Source organism: Trachurus trachurus, assembly GCF_905171665.1.
Source record: "Trachurus trachurus genome assembly, chromosome: 6".
NCBI lineage: Eukaryota > Metazoa > Chordata > Actinopteri > Carangiformes > Carangidae > Trachurus > Trachurus trachurus.
Genome location: NC_139897.1, coordinates 30574914 through 30591112, shown reverse-complemented (window position 1 = coordinate 30591112; position 16199 = coordinate 30574914). Strand labels below are relative to the sequence as shown.

At 42.8% G+C, this 16199-nt stretch overlaps 2 protein-coding genes across 2 annotated transcripts in view; both read left to right on the top strand.

The window, feature by feature from the left end:
• Window positions 1-325: 325 nt before the first annotated feature.
• Window positions 326-10634, top strand: LOC310987930 (uncharacterized protein; the record flags this gene model as incomplete). The annotated part of the gene is made up of 8 exons (XM_083974398.1): window positions 326-431; window positions 690-2496; window positions 2604-2777; window positions 2869-3042; window positions 3134-3290; window positions 7207-7749; window positions 9164-9424; window positions 10125-10634. 8 exons carry the CDS (start codon window positions 326-328, stop codon window positions 10632-10634), a joined length of 3732 nt encoding a protein of 1243 aa, XP_083830524.1.
• Window positions 10635-14386: 3752 nt separating this feature from the next.
• The window catches only part of LOC310987929 (cytosolic 5'-nucleotidase 1A-like), a gene marked incomplete at its 3' end in the record, with an annotated part of 8732 nt that continues 6919 nt past the window's right edge, over window positions 14387-16199 (top strand). Inside the window, exons 1-2 of the mRNA XM_083974397.1 lie at window positions 14387-14509; window positions 15629-15739. Of these exons, the coding sequence (XP_083830523.1) occupies window positions 14474-14509; window positions 15629-15739 (147 nt within the window). The 5' untranslated portion in view covers window positions 14387-14473. The remainder of the gene's footprint in view (window positions 14510-15628; window positions 15740-16199) is intronic.

The following is a 16199-nucleotide window of genomic DNA, read 5'->3' as shown; positions in this document are numbered from 1 at the left end:
TTGTGACGTAGCTGCAAGGGGTCAATACAGGACGCTCGTGTGTGGGTGAGAGGGGCAGGGAGACCGGGCTTTAGCGCAGCAGAACTCAGACGTATCAGGGCCACGTTCAGGTTGCAGCGGCGACACGATTCACCTAATTAACCGTTTTTTAGAACCATTAATTAATCAGCACCATTTACAGTAAGATACTCCGGCACGGGTGGCGGGCGCTCTGACAGGGGAGGCTGCAGCCCCGGCAGCACCCCCCTTCCCGCGCGTATGTCTGTCAGGTTTTAGTTTGATGCTGTCACTCATAGAGTTTCTGTTCCAGCTGCTGGAGGAGAACATGGTCACTTTTGTGAAGAACGAGTTGAAGAAGATCCACGAGTTTCTGAGCCCAGATTACCCAGAATGCTCAGGGAGTCAGAGGAAGGATGAGAAGGTGGTGGACGGTGAGGATGAAGAGCAGAGGAGCATCAGAGAGGCGTTAGTGAAGATCACAGTGAAGCTCCTGAGGAGCAGGAAGCAGGAGGAGCTGGCTGAGCGTCTGCAGAGCAGTAAGAGGATTTCTGTAAAGATTCAACATGATGGACAAATGAGACGTTCACTGACCTCAACACATGGAGGGAAACATGTTCATATAGTCGTTATTTAGAAGAATTATCATGTTATATTTTCTTATCGGCCTGATTTCTTGTGTTTTCATTCAGAACATGTTGCTGCAGTTTGTCGATGTAAACTCAAATCTGACCTGAAGAAGAAGTTCCAGTGTGTGTTTGAGGGGATCTCTAAAGCAGGAAACCCAACCCTTCTGAACCAGATCTACACAGAGCTCTACATCACTGAAGGAGGGGCTGGAGGGGTCAATGATGAACATGAGGTCAGACAGATTGAAACAGCTTCAAGGAAACCAGACAGACCAGAAACAACCATCAGACAAGAAGACATCTTTGAAGCCTCACCTGGAAGAGACCGACCAATCAGAACAGTGATGACAAAGGGAGTGGCTGGCATTGGGAAAACAGTCTTAACACAGAAGTTCACTCTGGACTGGGCTGAAGACAAAGACAACCAGGACATACACTTCACATTTCCCTTCACCTTCAGAGAGCTGAATGTGCTGAAAGAGAAAAAGTTCAGCGTGGTGGAACTTGTTCATCACTTCTTCTCTGAAACCAAAGAAGCAGGAATCTGCAGGTTTGATCAGTTCCAGGTCGTCTTCATCTTTGACGGTCTGGACGAGTGTCGACATCCTTTGGACTTCCACAACACTGAGATCCTGACTGATGTGACAGAGTCCACCTCAGTGGACGTGCTGCTGATCAACCTCATCAGGGGGAAACTGCTTCCCTCTGCTCGCCTCTGGATAACCACACGACCTGCAGCAGCCAATCAGATCCCTCCTGAGTGTGTTGACATGGTGACAGAAGTCAGAGGGTTCACTGGCCCACAGAAGGAGGAGTACTTCAGGAAGAGGTTCAGAGATGAGGAGCAGGCCAGAGAGATCATCTCCCACATCAAGACATCACGAAGCCTCCACATCATGTGCCACATCCCAGTCTTCTGCTGGATCACTGCTACAGTTCTGGAGGAGCTGTTGAAGACCAGAGAGGGAGGAGAGCTGCCCAAGACCCTGACTGAGATGTACATCCACTTCCTGGTGGTTTATCTAAAACTGAAGAAGGTCAAGTATGATGGAGGAGCTGAGACAGATCCACACTGGAGTAAAAAGAACAGGAAGATGATTAAGTCTCTGGTAAAACTGGCTTTTGAGCAGCTGCAGAAAGGAAACCTGATCTTCTATGAATCAGACCTGTCAGAGTGTGGCATCGATATCAGAGCAGCCTCATTGTACTCAGGAGTGTTCACACAGATCTTTAAAGAGGAGAGTGGCCTGTACCAGGACAAGGTGTTCTGCTTCGTCCATCTGAGTGTTCAGGAGTTTCTGGCTGCTCTTCATGTCCATCTGACCTTCATCAACTCTGGACTCAACCTGATGTCACAACAACAACAAACAACATCTCTGTGGTCTCAAGTGTTTAGAGAAAAACCTGAACTAAATTCTTTCTACCAGAGCGCTGTGGACGAGGCCTTACACAGTCCAAATGGACACCTGGACTTGTTCCTCCGCTTCCTCCTGGGTCTGTCACTGGAGACCAATCAGACTCTCCTACGAGGTCTGATGACTCAGACAGGAAGTGACTCACGGTCCAATCAGAAAACAGTCCAGTACATCAAGAAGAAGATTGAAGAGACTCCCTCTGCAGAGAAAAGCATCAACCTGTTCCACTGTCTGAATGAACTGAATGATCGTTCTCTAGTGGAGGAGATCCAACAATCCCTGAGATCAGGACGTCTCTACACAGATAAACTGTCTCCTGCTCAATGGTCTGCTCTGGTCTTCATCCTACTGTCATCAGGAGAAGATCTGGATGAGTTTGATCTGAAGAAATACTCTGCTTCAGAGAAGGCTCTTCTGAGGCTGCTGCCAGTGGTCAAAGCATCTAACAAAGCTCTGTAAGTGTAGAGATAGTTTGATTTATTCATCAAAAACACTTCTGTCTTTTCAACAGGACAGAAAATAAATTCCTTTCTTCTTTAATTCCTCATGATCATCTCTTCAGACTGAGCAGCTGTAACCTCTCAGAGAGAAGCTGTGAAGCTCTGTCCTCAGTCCTCAGCTCCCAGTCCTCTAGTCTGAGACACCTGGACCTGAGTAACAACAACCTGCAGGACTCAGGAGTGAAGCTGCTGTCTGGTGGACTGGAGAGTCCACACTGTAGACTGGAGACTCTCAGGTAAAGATCCATCCAGCTGTTTATCTGATGACACTTGAACACACCTCCAGGTGTTGACAGTGGTTTCCTGTGTGTTGTTGTGTGTGTTCAGTCTGTCAGGATGTCTGGTCACAAAGGAAGGCTGTGCTTCTCTGGCCTCAGCTCTGAGCTCCAACCCCTCCCATCTGAGAGAGCTGGACCTGAGTAACAACGACCTGCATGACTCAGGAGTGAAGTTGCTGTCTGGTGGACTGGAGAGTCCACACTGTGGACTGGAGACTCTCAGGTAAGGATCCATCCAGCTGTTTATCTGATGACACTTGAACACACCTCCAGGTGTTGACAGTGGTTTCCTGTGTGTTGTTGTGTGTGTTCAGTCTGTCAGGATGTCTGGTCACAGAGGAAGGCTGTGCTTCTCTGGCCTCAGCTCTGAGCTCCAACCCCTCCCATCTGAGAGAGCTGGACCTGAGCTCCAATCATCCAGGAGCCTCAGGAGTGAAGCTGCTGTCTGCTGGACTGGAGGATCCAGACTGGAGACTGGACTCTCTCAGGTATGGAGAGGCTGCTGCAGCCACACACACTGTCTGACAGAGAAGGAGGAGCTGGAACATTTTCTATGGCCCCGTTCACACCTGGTCACACCTGGTATTACCATCTGTCTCAGGTGATTGATGCATTGATAACATCAGATCTGATCACTCAGACCATATCCAGAGGTGGTGTAGGCCACAGTGAAGCTCCGCCCACTCCACTGACGTCCTCTGTCACAGTCTGACTCGTCCCAACACAGTTTACTGAAGCCAAAATCTCTGAGTGTTTCAAACATGAGCTGTGCAGCTTTCATCAGTCACAGTGACAAACTACTGGGATCAGGAGTTTCTCCTCATGACTTCAGTGTCTCATCATAACTCACTGTTTCATATTCAGTAGAAGAGATCTCAATGACGAAACCAGAAGTTGGCAGCTGTGCTCTGAATCTCTCAAGATGTTTTGATCAGACTTTATTTTAGAGTTGATGAGGAAACATTTCAGCTGCTGCTGGTTTAAAGTTATGGTTGGTAATCATGTTCAGAAACACTTTTTGTTATACTGGGTGAAATGGTCCTTCTATCCTGAGAGTAGTCAACACATTATCTATTCAGAAAAAGGAACTGACTGAAGTTGGTTTTCATCAAAAACTACATGCTTTAACAATATTCTGAATTTAAATTGGCAACAAAAGTAATGAGAGCAAAGTGCTCCGCGTTATTTCAGCACCACGACCACGGACAAGCAAAGGACGAGACATGCGGACAGACAGACGTCTACAGGTGCTGATCCTGCCGGTGCTGCGGTGCTGGAGCAGCAGACAGACAGCTGTCTCCTCCATTATTAAAATCTGTAAATAAGCTGCGAATAATATCACATTTTAGTTGTGCTCTCTCTGTGTTTTACTTCTCTGTTAAGTTAGGACGTACTCATAGATCGCCTGTTTGGAGGCATTTTAACCCGAGAAAAAAAAGAAAAGAGGAGGGAAGTGATTGACAGACATCAATCATCAGGTTACGCAACTGGGTGCACGTCAGGAGGAAAGCAGGAAAAACAAAAGGACATTAGAAACGCTAAGAGAAAAGGAATAATACTGGGAGAAGGAAAACGAGGGTCTATTGATAGTTTGCGGGCCGCTTTCAAAGGTAAGCCTACGTTGTTATTGATATTTCCTGCCGTATTATTAACTCATTGAGTGCCAACCACGCAATTTCTCTTTTTTCGTTCCCATGCGTTGAGTGCCAAAAACGAGATTTTAAGTTTTTTACTTTTTTTTTAATTATGAAAATAGACACTTTAACACACCTGATGTGTAAATTTGGGGACTCTACGACGAGCAGAACTGAAATAGATGACGATCAAAATTCATGACAGCTCGTGATCTGGAAGTTTTTATCATAACTCAGCTTACGGAGTTCTGCATGTGGATGCAGCAGCTGCACCGCTCTCACCCGCGAGGCTGCATGTATTCAGAAAAAGGAACAAAAACAATCAGACCTCAGATTGACAAAACTCTGACCAATCCATGCTTTTTGCTCTGAAAAGGAAAAACCGATCAGATGCCTTTATGTCTGGTTCTGCCTACGCCCAATCAAGCTGCCATCTCTCTCACTCAGTGGCGGCCTTAGACATCTGGGGACCCGTTTCAATATTTCATATGAGGCCCTACCCTGTTAAACATAAAATTATTTGCCAGCTATGTGCCCACGTGTCTCTGATGCTTTAAACCCTGAAAGGACGCAGTAAACGCACTATCCATGCATCCCTGGTACGCACAGTGTTAAAATCAATATCAGGAAAAGAAACCAGGACTTAGCAGAAAAATTGAGGACTGAAGTTGGTTTTCATCAAAAAGCTAAATTTTCAGACATGAACAGGAATCTTAACACAATCAAAAACTACATGCTTTAACAATATTCAGAATTTAAATTGGCAACAAAAGTAATGAGAGCAAAGTGCTCCGCGTTATTTCAGCACCACGACCACGGACAAGCAAAGGACGAGACATGCGGACAGACAGACGTCTACAGGTGCTGATCCTGCCGGTGCTGCGGTGCTGGAGCAGCAGACAGACAGCTGTCTCCTCCATTATTAAAATCTGTAAATAAGCTGCGAATAATATCACATTTTAGTTGTGCTCTCTCTGTGTTTTACTTCTCTGTTAAGTTAGGACGTACTCATAGATCGCCTGTTTGGAGGCATTTTAACCCGAGAAAAAAAAGAAAAGAGGAGGGAAGTGATTGACAGACATCAATCATCAGGTTACGCAACTGGGTGCACGTCAGGAGGAAAGCAGGAAAAACAAAAGGACATTAGAAACGCTAAGAGAAAAGGAATAATACTGGGAGAAGGAAAACGAGGGTCTATTGATAGTTTGCGGGCCGCTTTCAAAGGTAAGCCTACGTTGTTATTGATATTTCCTGCCGTATTATTAACTCATTGAGTGCCAACCACGCAATTTCTCTTTTTTCGTTCCCATGCGTTGAGTGCCAAAAACGAGATTTTAAGTTTTTTACTTTTTTTTTTAATTATGAAAATAGACACTTTAACACACCTGATGTGTAAATTTGGGGACTCTACGACGAGCAGAACTGAAATAGATGACGATCAAAATTCATGACAGCTCATGATCTGGAAGTTTTTATCATAACTCAGCTTACGGAGTTCTGCATGTGGATGCAGCAGCTGCACCGCTCTCACCCGCGAGGCTGCATGTATTCAGAAAAAGGAACAAAAACAATCAGACCTCAGATTGACAAAACTCTGACCAATCCATGCTTTTTGCTCTGAAAAGGAAAAACCGATCAGATGCCTTTATGTCTGGTTCTGCCTACGCCCAATCAAGCTGCCATCTCTCTCACTCAGTGGCGGCCTTAGACATCTGGGGACCCGTTTCAATATTTCATATGAGGCCCTACCCTGTTAAACATAAAATTATTTGCCAGCTATGTGCCCACGTGTCTCTGATGCTTTAAACCCTGAAAGGACGCAGTAAACGCACTATCCATGCATCCCTGGTACGCACAGTGTTAAAATCAATATCAGGAAAAGAAACCAGGACTTAGCAGAAAAATTGAGGACTGAAGTTGGTTTTCATCAAAAAGCTAAATTTTCAGACATGAACAGGAATCTTAACACAATCAAAAACTACATGCTTTAACAATATTCAGAATTTAAATTGGCAACAAAAGTAATGAGAGCAAAGTGCTCCGCGTTATTTCAGCACCACGACCACGGACAAGCAAAGGACGAGACATGCGGACAGACAGACGTCTACAGGTGCTGATCCTGCCGGTGCTGCGGTGCTGGAGCAGCAGACAGACAGCTGTCTCCTCCATTATTAAAATCTGTAAATAAGCTGCAAATAATAACACATTTTAGTTGTGCTATCTCTGTGTTTTACTTCTCTGTTAAGTTAGGACGTACTCATAGATCGCCTGTTTGGAGGCATTTTAACCCGAGGAAAAAAAGAAAAGAGGAGGAAAGTGTGTGTCTGACACTGAAGTGACATCACATGGAGAAAACACATGATGAAGTGTTTCCTCCTCGTCTCCTCCTGCTCTGTATCATCACTAGATCAAGACTCCAGCTCCTTCTTCTCTGTGCTCAGTGTTCATCCATACATACCAGCCTCCATGTGAACACAGTGATAAAACAGTGTGTGTGTGAGAGCCATGTAATGTCCATGTGTGCATGCTGACAGAGAACGTGCTGCTCTGACCCCCCTCCTCCTTTCAGGGTGCAGCCTGCTGGAGCCCAATTCGGTCCGGGGAAGTGTAAGTGTGTTTTTACTTTGAGCAGCACATTCAACCATCTTCACACTGTCACATCACTGACGTCATGAGTCTTCATCAAACTGTCAATAACTGATCACATGATCAATAACTGCAGCTGTGTCTTGTTCTCTCCATCAGATTCCTGTCGACTCACAATCGACACAAACACAGTGAACACAAACATCAAACTGTCTGACAACAACAGGAAGGCAACATGTGTGAAGGAGCTTCAGTCATATCCTGATCATCCAGACAGATTTGACCTGTGGCCTCAGCTGCTGTGTTCAACTGGTCTGACTGGTCGCTGCTACTGGGAGGTCGAGTGCAGAGGAGGCATTGGTATATCAGTGAGTTACAGAGGAATCAGCAGGAAAGGAGGCAGTTTAGACTGTGGGTTTGGACTGAACGATCAGTCCTGGAGTCTGAGCTGCTCTGATGGTCGTTACTCCGTCTGGCACAATGACAGACGGACAGACATCACTTCCTCCTCCTCCTCCTCCTCCTCCTCCTCCTCCTCCTCCTCTGTCTCTAACAGAGTAGCAGTGTATGTGGACTGTCCTGCTGGCTCTCTGTCCTTCTACAGAGTCTCCTCTGACTCACTGATCCACCTCTACACCTTCAACACCACCTTCACTCAACCTCTGTATCCTGGGTTCAGACTCTGTCCTGGTTCCTCAGCAGTGTTGCCGGTAACGCTCTACTTAGTAACGCGTTACTGTAGTCGGACTACTTTTTTCAGTAACGAGTAGTCTAACGCAACTACTATTCCAAAACTGGTAGTCAGATTAAAGTTACTTTTCTAAAACACCGTGCGTTACTATTTCTGCATTTCGGGGGAACGTGGGTTAGGTTAGATCTATATTTAGGCCTAGGTCTACTATGCATTCTTTTTTTGTTGTTGTTGTTTCTACGACGAATTACGTCATCTCTGCTCCGCGGCGCCAAAATCAGATCAAATATTCTATCTCGTCAGATATGATGAACATGGAAGGAGAGAAGTCCGCCTTTAGCAGCTGGAAATACAGGCATTATTTTGATTTTATTTCTGTTAAGGATGACAACATTAAGGTCCGCTGCACACTTTGCGCTGGTGACAAAGTGTTGTCTACCTTCAAAAACACAACGTCAAACCTGAAAAAACATCTGGAGAAACAGCACAGCACAACGAAGCTAACGGATCAAGTCCCGACGGCGAAAGACACAGGTGAAGGAGGTCCCAGACCTAGCAAGCAGAGGAAGCTGGATTTCGGTGTAAAACCAGTAAGTGGGGCGGAGTTGAACAGGATGGTTGGGCATTATGTGGTCGAGGAAATGCTGCCTGTGAACACTGTTGACTCACCATCGTTTCGTACCATCATATCCAAGATCCCTACCAGTAACGATGCTGAGCTGCCTCACAGAACATGCTTTTCTAGCTACCTGGACAAGCAATATGAAACGATGGAGGCAAATCTGAAGGCTGCGCTACATGAGGTTGACTTTGTGTCAACAACAGCTGATATTTGGACAGCTAACAACAAAAGTTACATGGGGGTGACATTACACTGGCATAGAAAAGACACGTTAGAACGCAAAAAGGCAGCTTTAGCATGCAGAAGAGTACGAGGGAGACACACGTATGACGTAATTGGTCAAGAAATTGAAGACATCCACTCGGCGTATGGGATTGGGAACAAGGTAGTTGCAACCGTGACAGATAACGGCTCGAACTTTGTCAAGGCATTTAAAGTTTACCAGGCTGTGTCTAGCGATGATGAGATGGAGGAAGATCCAAACCCAGATGATGAGGTCACATTTTTACCTATGGCAGAACTCTTGTCAGCTGAGCATGAGAGTGATGCCGAGGCCCAGATTGTGCTTCCTCCACACCACAGGTGTGCTTCCCACACAATAAACCTAATTTCCACAAACGATTTGGACAAATATTTAACATCGAATGCAGAGATTAAGATTGTGTACAGGAGCAGCACAGCAAAATGCTCAGCACTTTGGACAAAAGCCAGCAGGTCCACCAGCGCATCAGAGGCAGTGGAGGAAGTCAGCAAAAGAAAGCTCCTGGTACCAACCTCCACAAGGTGGAACTCCTTTTTTGATGCTTTGAAGAGAGTAACAGAAGTCCCCATGAATGAGCTCAACACTCTGTGCACCAAGCTGGGAGTGAAATGCTTCAAAGAGAGGGAATATCAATTCCTTAATGAATACTGCACGGCCACAAAGCCCCTGACTGTAGCTCTGGACATTCTCCAAGCAGACTGTCCTTATGGGACTTTATTACCAACACTGGAAGTCCTGATGCAGAGGACCCTGGCTGTCAAAGATGCCCTCTCCAGCATGACCGCAGGCCTTCCAGATGCCATAGTGCAGGTATGATCCACGTTTAAGCTATTCCATGTTTCACTGTCTACAATTTACACTATAAACATTCACTTATGCCAATATTATGTTCAACAGTGTGCTATTTAATAAATGAATGAATGAATGAATGAATAAATAAATAAACACACACACACACACACACACACACACACACACACACACACACACACACACACACACACACACACACACACACACACACACATGGGATATTTACATCACAGTACAAAAGAGAAAAAGGTAACACTTTATTTTAAGGGGTCCTTGTTCCTGTGTATCTACCTAATTAATTACAGTGTAATTACCTATGTAACCGTATGTAATAACATGTACTTACATTGTAAATACATAGTGTATTTTGGTGTACTTACAGGTCCTTGTTACACTTGTAATAAGAAATGCCAAAGTGGCCTCTCTTTTTGCACAAGCATTTCTTATTACAAGTGTAACAAGGACCTGTAAGTACACCAAAATACACTATGTATTTACAATGTAAGTACATGTTATTACATACGGTTACATAGGTAATTACACTGTAATTAATTAGGTAGATACACAGGAACAAGGACCCCTTAAAATAAAGTGTTACCGAGAAAAAATAAAAAGAGAAACACAGATAAAAAGAGAAACACAGACACACAGGTTATTGCACATATCCTAACCATAGCAATTTATTTTTATTTTTCAGGCAGTCAAGACCCGGTTTGGTTATCTCCTGGAAGACAGAGATGCCCTTCTCGCAGCTGTGAGTTGCCCGAAATTCAAACTCCGGTGGCTGAGAGATGCAGATAGGAGGGAGCAAGTGAAACAGCTTCTAACTGAAGAATGCCGCACAACTGCTCCTCCAACACAGAGCTCTGCCAGTGTGGCCAACACACCTGTCCCACAAGGTGAGATGGACTTTTTCAATTTTGAGGCAGAGCCAGAGGAGACCTACTCTGCAGAAAAGGAAGTCATGAACTACCTGAGTTCATCCAATGATCTTCAGATTCTGCATCAGTTTGCAAACATAAAGAAGATCTTCATGAAGTATAACACTCCAACCCCATCCAGTGCTCCTGTGGAGCGTCTCTTCAGTCTGGGGGGTTTGGTACTCACACCAAGAAGAAATAGACTGTCTGACCAGAGGTTCGAGAAGCTTCTGTTAATGAGGTACAATCACTGGTTTACTTCCCCCACTCCACAGTTCCTTGCATAAATGCAAGTGAAGTCATGAATCCAGATACGGGGTTTGCTCTGATTTGTTTTATAAAACTCCTCCTTGCTGCTCTAATGCGGGACAACTACAGGTTCATTAAAATGTTCAATATAACTTAAGTGTTACAGTAATTCAGATGGATAAATGCAATCAGAGTTAAATGCATGGAGTGAAGAATGTATATTGTATTTTGTTTTTGTTTAAAGAAGTGTTTATGTCAAATTGAGCCAAGAAAGGCTACTTGATTTTTCATATGAAGTATTTAAATTAGATTTAATGGAGTCAATTTCATTTGTAATAAGTATTTCAGTTAAATGAAGTATTTTTTTTCAGTTTTAACTGTTTTTGTTTCCTAAAAACACTTCTTGCTGCTCTAATGTTAGACAAATACAGGTTCAATGGGATGTTCAATATAGGCCTACATGTTCATTCATTTACATAGGCCTAAGTGCCATTAGAGTATATTATTTTAATGTTATAAGTAAGTAAGTTATTCATTTTATTTCAGATTTTTTTTTTTTTTCCGGGGGGTGGGGTGGTATTAGGCCTATGTATTACGTAAGAGTTTTTAAAAAAATGTTTACGTTAAGTCAAGAAAGACTGTCTTCAATTTATTTTTCATTTAAAAAACAAGTAAGCCTATTTCAAGGACATGTTTGCAAATGTTGGTGTCAATAAAGAGAGTATTGGCAGAACTGGTAGTCATTGTCATGTTATAGGGCCGGGCCAGGTCGGCGGGGGATCTGCTGAAAGTAACTAAAAGTAATCTAATTTAGTTACTTTTAAAAGCAAGTAGTCAGTAACTTAACTAAGTTACTTTTTAAAGAAGTAGTCAGTAGTCAGTAGTCGGATTACTGTTTCAAAGTAACTGTGGCAACACTGTTCCTCAGTGTCTCTGTGTTGAGTGAATCAGAGTCTCCTCCTGTCACAGAAACCTTCTCACTGTTGAACAGACAGTTCAGTCTCTACATGTCTGTCTCTGTCTCTCACTCACGTTTTCACATTCATGGATTAATTCAGTAGATTTTTTAAACTCTTCTCAATGATTCTTGTAAACTTCTTCCTCTTCCTTTAAAGATGGAAGCGTCGATTATTACAGGACAAAAACCACGGTGACTTTTACTCAGCTGCTGATGAAGGACGAGGCCTAATATCACCAAGCTAAAAGTCTCTGAGTCGCCAGCGTCACTGAGGAGAAAAACACATTTTAAACAAATTCACTGTTCATGTTCAACTTTACAGGCTGTTTGTGAGCTGGTCACAGGTAAACAGACACAACAATAAACACAACTGGAAACAAACATAATGTTGTAGAGACGCTGAATATAATGAATTACATGTGATTTATTTTCTTTGTGGTTTTACTGAATCAAATGAAACAATTTGAATCAGTTTTATATGTAATGTGCATTTCCTGCAGCACAAAAACCATCAGCTACTAATCCTACCAGCTAATGATTTTTCTGTTACCATGACGCTGAGTTCATGACGTTTGTAGATTTAAATTGATCTTGACTTTGAGACTGATTGTTTTTTATTATATATTTCTTTAATTATTACCTAACTGCTGTTTCTTGGAAACTGGAGCCAATTAACACTCAGGACTTCATTTTCGTTTATTAGTGACCATTGATTGGTTCATGGATTGTTTGGGATTTGATTGGCCGTGCACATTCCTGTTCGACTACACTTCATGGTTGTATGGTTTCAAGCTGACACAATAAAATATAAAATAAACATGAACTCATGTTGAAGACCATGTTTTTTATTTGGCACGTCTGACTGTAGCAGGTGACAGCAGGTACGAGTCGTTTTGGCTGCTGGGCAGAGATTTCAAAAGCACAAGTAGTTCCAAGTATTTGCTTCATGTGTCGTAATGTTACATAATTATACATGATTATTTCAGAGCGTGGTGAATGTGCAGGTCACAACTTGTCCACCTCCATTGTGTTCACTGAGCAGCTCACGTCTCTGCCCCGCCGATGTCAAAACAACATGCACCGATACTGCTATGACTATAGGGAATACGGCAATAAGAGAATTTGCCAAAATGTTGAACTATCCCTTTAACACATCATCACCCAGTTCTGCTAACATGAAACTGTGGTCATTAGATGTTAAACCGTATTTATCCCAGTAAATGTCTGAGACAAGCTACGGATAGCATGGCTAACACCAAGCTAACCGTGTTAGCCAAGTGAATCAGTTATTCACATTAACTTTTCCTATATTAAAGCAGAAGTAAGTGGTCCGGTCGTTTTCGCTAATGCTGCGTTCCAGGCCGGCTTTTGAAATCGTAAATTACAGCTTCAAGTCACAACTTACGACTTTGTAGCGTTCCAGGCAACCCACTCGTGTTTTTCCGACCTGTTTTACCGGTGAAAGTCACTATAACGGCCACTCGTAACTTCTGACCTGTGAACTTGTACCAGATCGAACTGGTACCACTTCACGGTCGGAAAAATACGAGTTTCCTTGAACGCACCATAACAGTCCTCGTCCCTACGTCGCCACATTCACGGCGTTCCTTGGCTGCACACACAGCCCTGCATGCCGTTCTCTCTCTTTTTATTGGATAAAAACTGTAGGATACGATAAATGTTTTCTCCTCGGCTCAGAGCAGAGCAGAGTGACTGAGAGACCCGTGTTTCAGACCAAACACTCTATGTAAGTGATTGCTGTCGGAAGATAGAACTATTTAAGACTTATATTAACACAAATATATCACTTACTTCTGCTTTAACTTGGGCGTTGACAGTCTCGTGTTCTTCGGTCAAAACACACAGGTGGGCACAAGGGGGGGTAATCAGTGCTCTTATGTGTAATAATAATATAGGCTACAACAAATTAAATAAGATTTAGACATATTCAAAAAAAAAAAACTTACCGAATCGTGATATCATCTCCCTCTGGTCTGTTAGCACCGTCGGACGAGTCATAGATGCGGTGAAATGACAAATGACTCAAATTAATTAACTGCCAACACTGTACCTGGGCTATCTATCATCCAAATGTATTGACAAAACTGACTTAAAGGAGAATGCCAGCCATTTTTGACCCCTAAATCGTTTTCCCGATTATCACCCAGTGTTGAGGGGAGCAAAAAACGCGACTAAAATTGATGCAGGCAAACCGGAGCTACACCATGGCACCCTGGCGCTAGGGATAACGTTAGCAACAATGCTAACCCATGGGGGCAATTCTTTCAACCACAACAAACACTCAAAAAACAATCAAATCTCTATGGCACATGACTGGAATCCTTAAAAGACACCACTGAACTCATATTCAGTGTGTACAATAGGCTATAAATAAACAGTATAAACTTTGTGTTTTTGCATGTAGTCACTCACCTCAGATCTAGCCTAGGCTAATTGTGGAACATCCTGGAAAGACATTACAATCCGATCAAAACAAACACTTTTTTTCTTGTTGTGATGATTCTCTAATGTCCAAAACATCTCCAACTGTTTATTTTTGTAAAGAAGACAACTGATTCTCAGAGAAAACGGGCTAGATTTTTTTCCCTCTGACTTTTCCCGAGTGGATGGATGAAGCTCCGACATGAGGTGGCGTTCAATTTCACGTTTTCAAGTAGGAGGTCGGTAAAGTTTCCCAGTTCCGAGTTGTCTTGAACGCAGCATTTAAGCGGTAGGCTACGTCACACACGTCAGAACAGCGGAAGTGAACTAAAGAGTTGAGTGTTTCTGGGGGAACTTTGACCGACAGTTGTTGCTGCTGCTGCTGTTGTTGCTGTGGTGACGGGGTCGTTGTGTCCGTGAACAGGTAAAGATAAAGAAACTTTAACCTGTCGAGGCCGTGAAGGCGCCGCAGCTGACATGGTTTCCACGGTGCAGAACACGGACGTGAAGCAGGTAAGTTAAGAGAGACTCACCTGGGGCTGAGGCAGGTTATTATGGGCTGTCTCACACCCACAAACACAACGAGAGATCTGAATTTCACACATCTGCAGAAGAACTCCGACAGAAACCAGAGGAGTGAGGCTGTTTATCAGAGTTGTGCACCAGACTCCGTTTAAATAATCATGATTTTAAGTATAATAATGTTTCTTTTTTGAAGCAAACATCAATTAAAGCTCATAGTTTGAGACGTGAGTGACTTATGTTCAATTCGGCACAGAAATAAAATCCATGCAGCCACACGTTGCACTAAAATCCAAACTGATTCATCTTGCACAAGTTCCATCAGACCGGGAGAGATTAGAAAGTGATTAAAATATTAAAATATAAATGCATAGATTATATAATGTACGCCGATTTGAGGAGCGGGACCTAATTATTTCTAAACAACCATAATCATTTATTTACCTGTGACACTTCTGTCGCAGATTAGTGACGTAAATGTGAACTTGCACGTTTTCTAGTGGAGATCCGGATCGATGAATAAGAGGCTGAAATTCAGGTCAGTTTCTGCAAAGACTGGGAGAAAACGAAGCAGAATTATATTTTAATATTTTTATGAGTTAAAAAACAGAAGTTAAAATGTTTTATAATGATGTCTAAAAGGTCAGTTTGCTTTTCTGCCCCCTTTCATTCAGAAGTTGCATTATTTTTTTGTGTCAAAGCAAATAGAAGGTCTCTGGTTAAACTCTTTATTTTATTTCTTCAATTAATGAAACAAATAAACCAAAAAATCCATGTCCATGTTAGTTCTGTATTTCCAATTTCTGGTACTTTATACTCTACTACAATTAAACCTAAAAGTATTGACTTCACCACATTTATCTGATAATATAAAACAAAGATATTATCAGCACATGAGAAACTTGTTTTTATCGACACGCAATAATAAAAAAAAAACATATGAACATATTTGATGTGTTTTTGTAGGTCAAGACCAGATGAAACTGTACTGATGCTCATTTCACCTTCACTGTCACATTATGGAATGACTCAATAATCAATATCCAATAACATGATTTACATTTCCTATCACTATACGTATATAACTCATGTCCTGTGTTTCTTCTGCAGAAAGATGCTGATCGTGCGGTGGTCGTTGCCGTGACGTCTCGGTCGGTGTTCGAAGGTGGAGCCGATGGTGAAGAGGCGTACGAAGAGGGCGTGGCCTTCCCGCTGCTGCAGGTGTGTGGAGGAGTTAATGTGTTTATTTCATCATCGATCTCACTGCTGTTCAACTATTTAATACAACAGCATCAATGAACTGTCAGATTTTCACTCAGCTGTAGTGAAACTGAACTCGTTGCACAATGAAAACTGTCTCTTTTTTCAGCAATATGATGATTAAACACTTTACATTCATAGAAAAACATAAAATAAATACAACTCTCCAACTCTAAACTCACACTCTGAGTCAAGCAGCTTCTCAGACAGAACTAAATCCAGATGATCGAGAAGAAATAAGATTTCAAGAGACGTTCCCAGATGTTTCTTCACTCCTCTTCCTACTTCCTGTCTGTTTTAAATTTTAGACGTTTCACAAGAGCAGTAAATGATCTATCTATCTATCTATCTATCTATCGATCTATCGATCTATCGATCTATCGATCTATCTATCTATCTATCTATCTATCTATCTATCGAT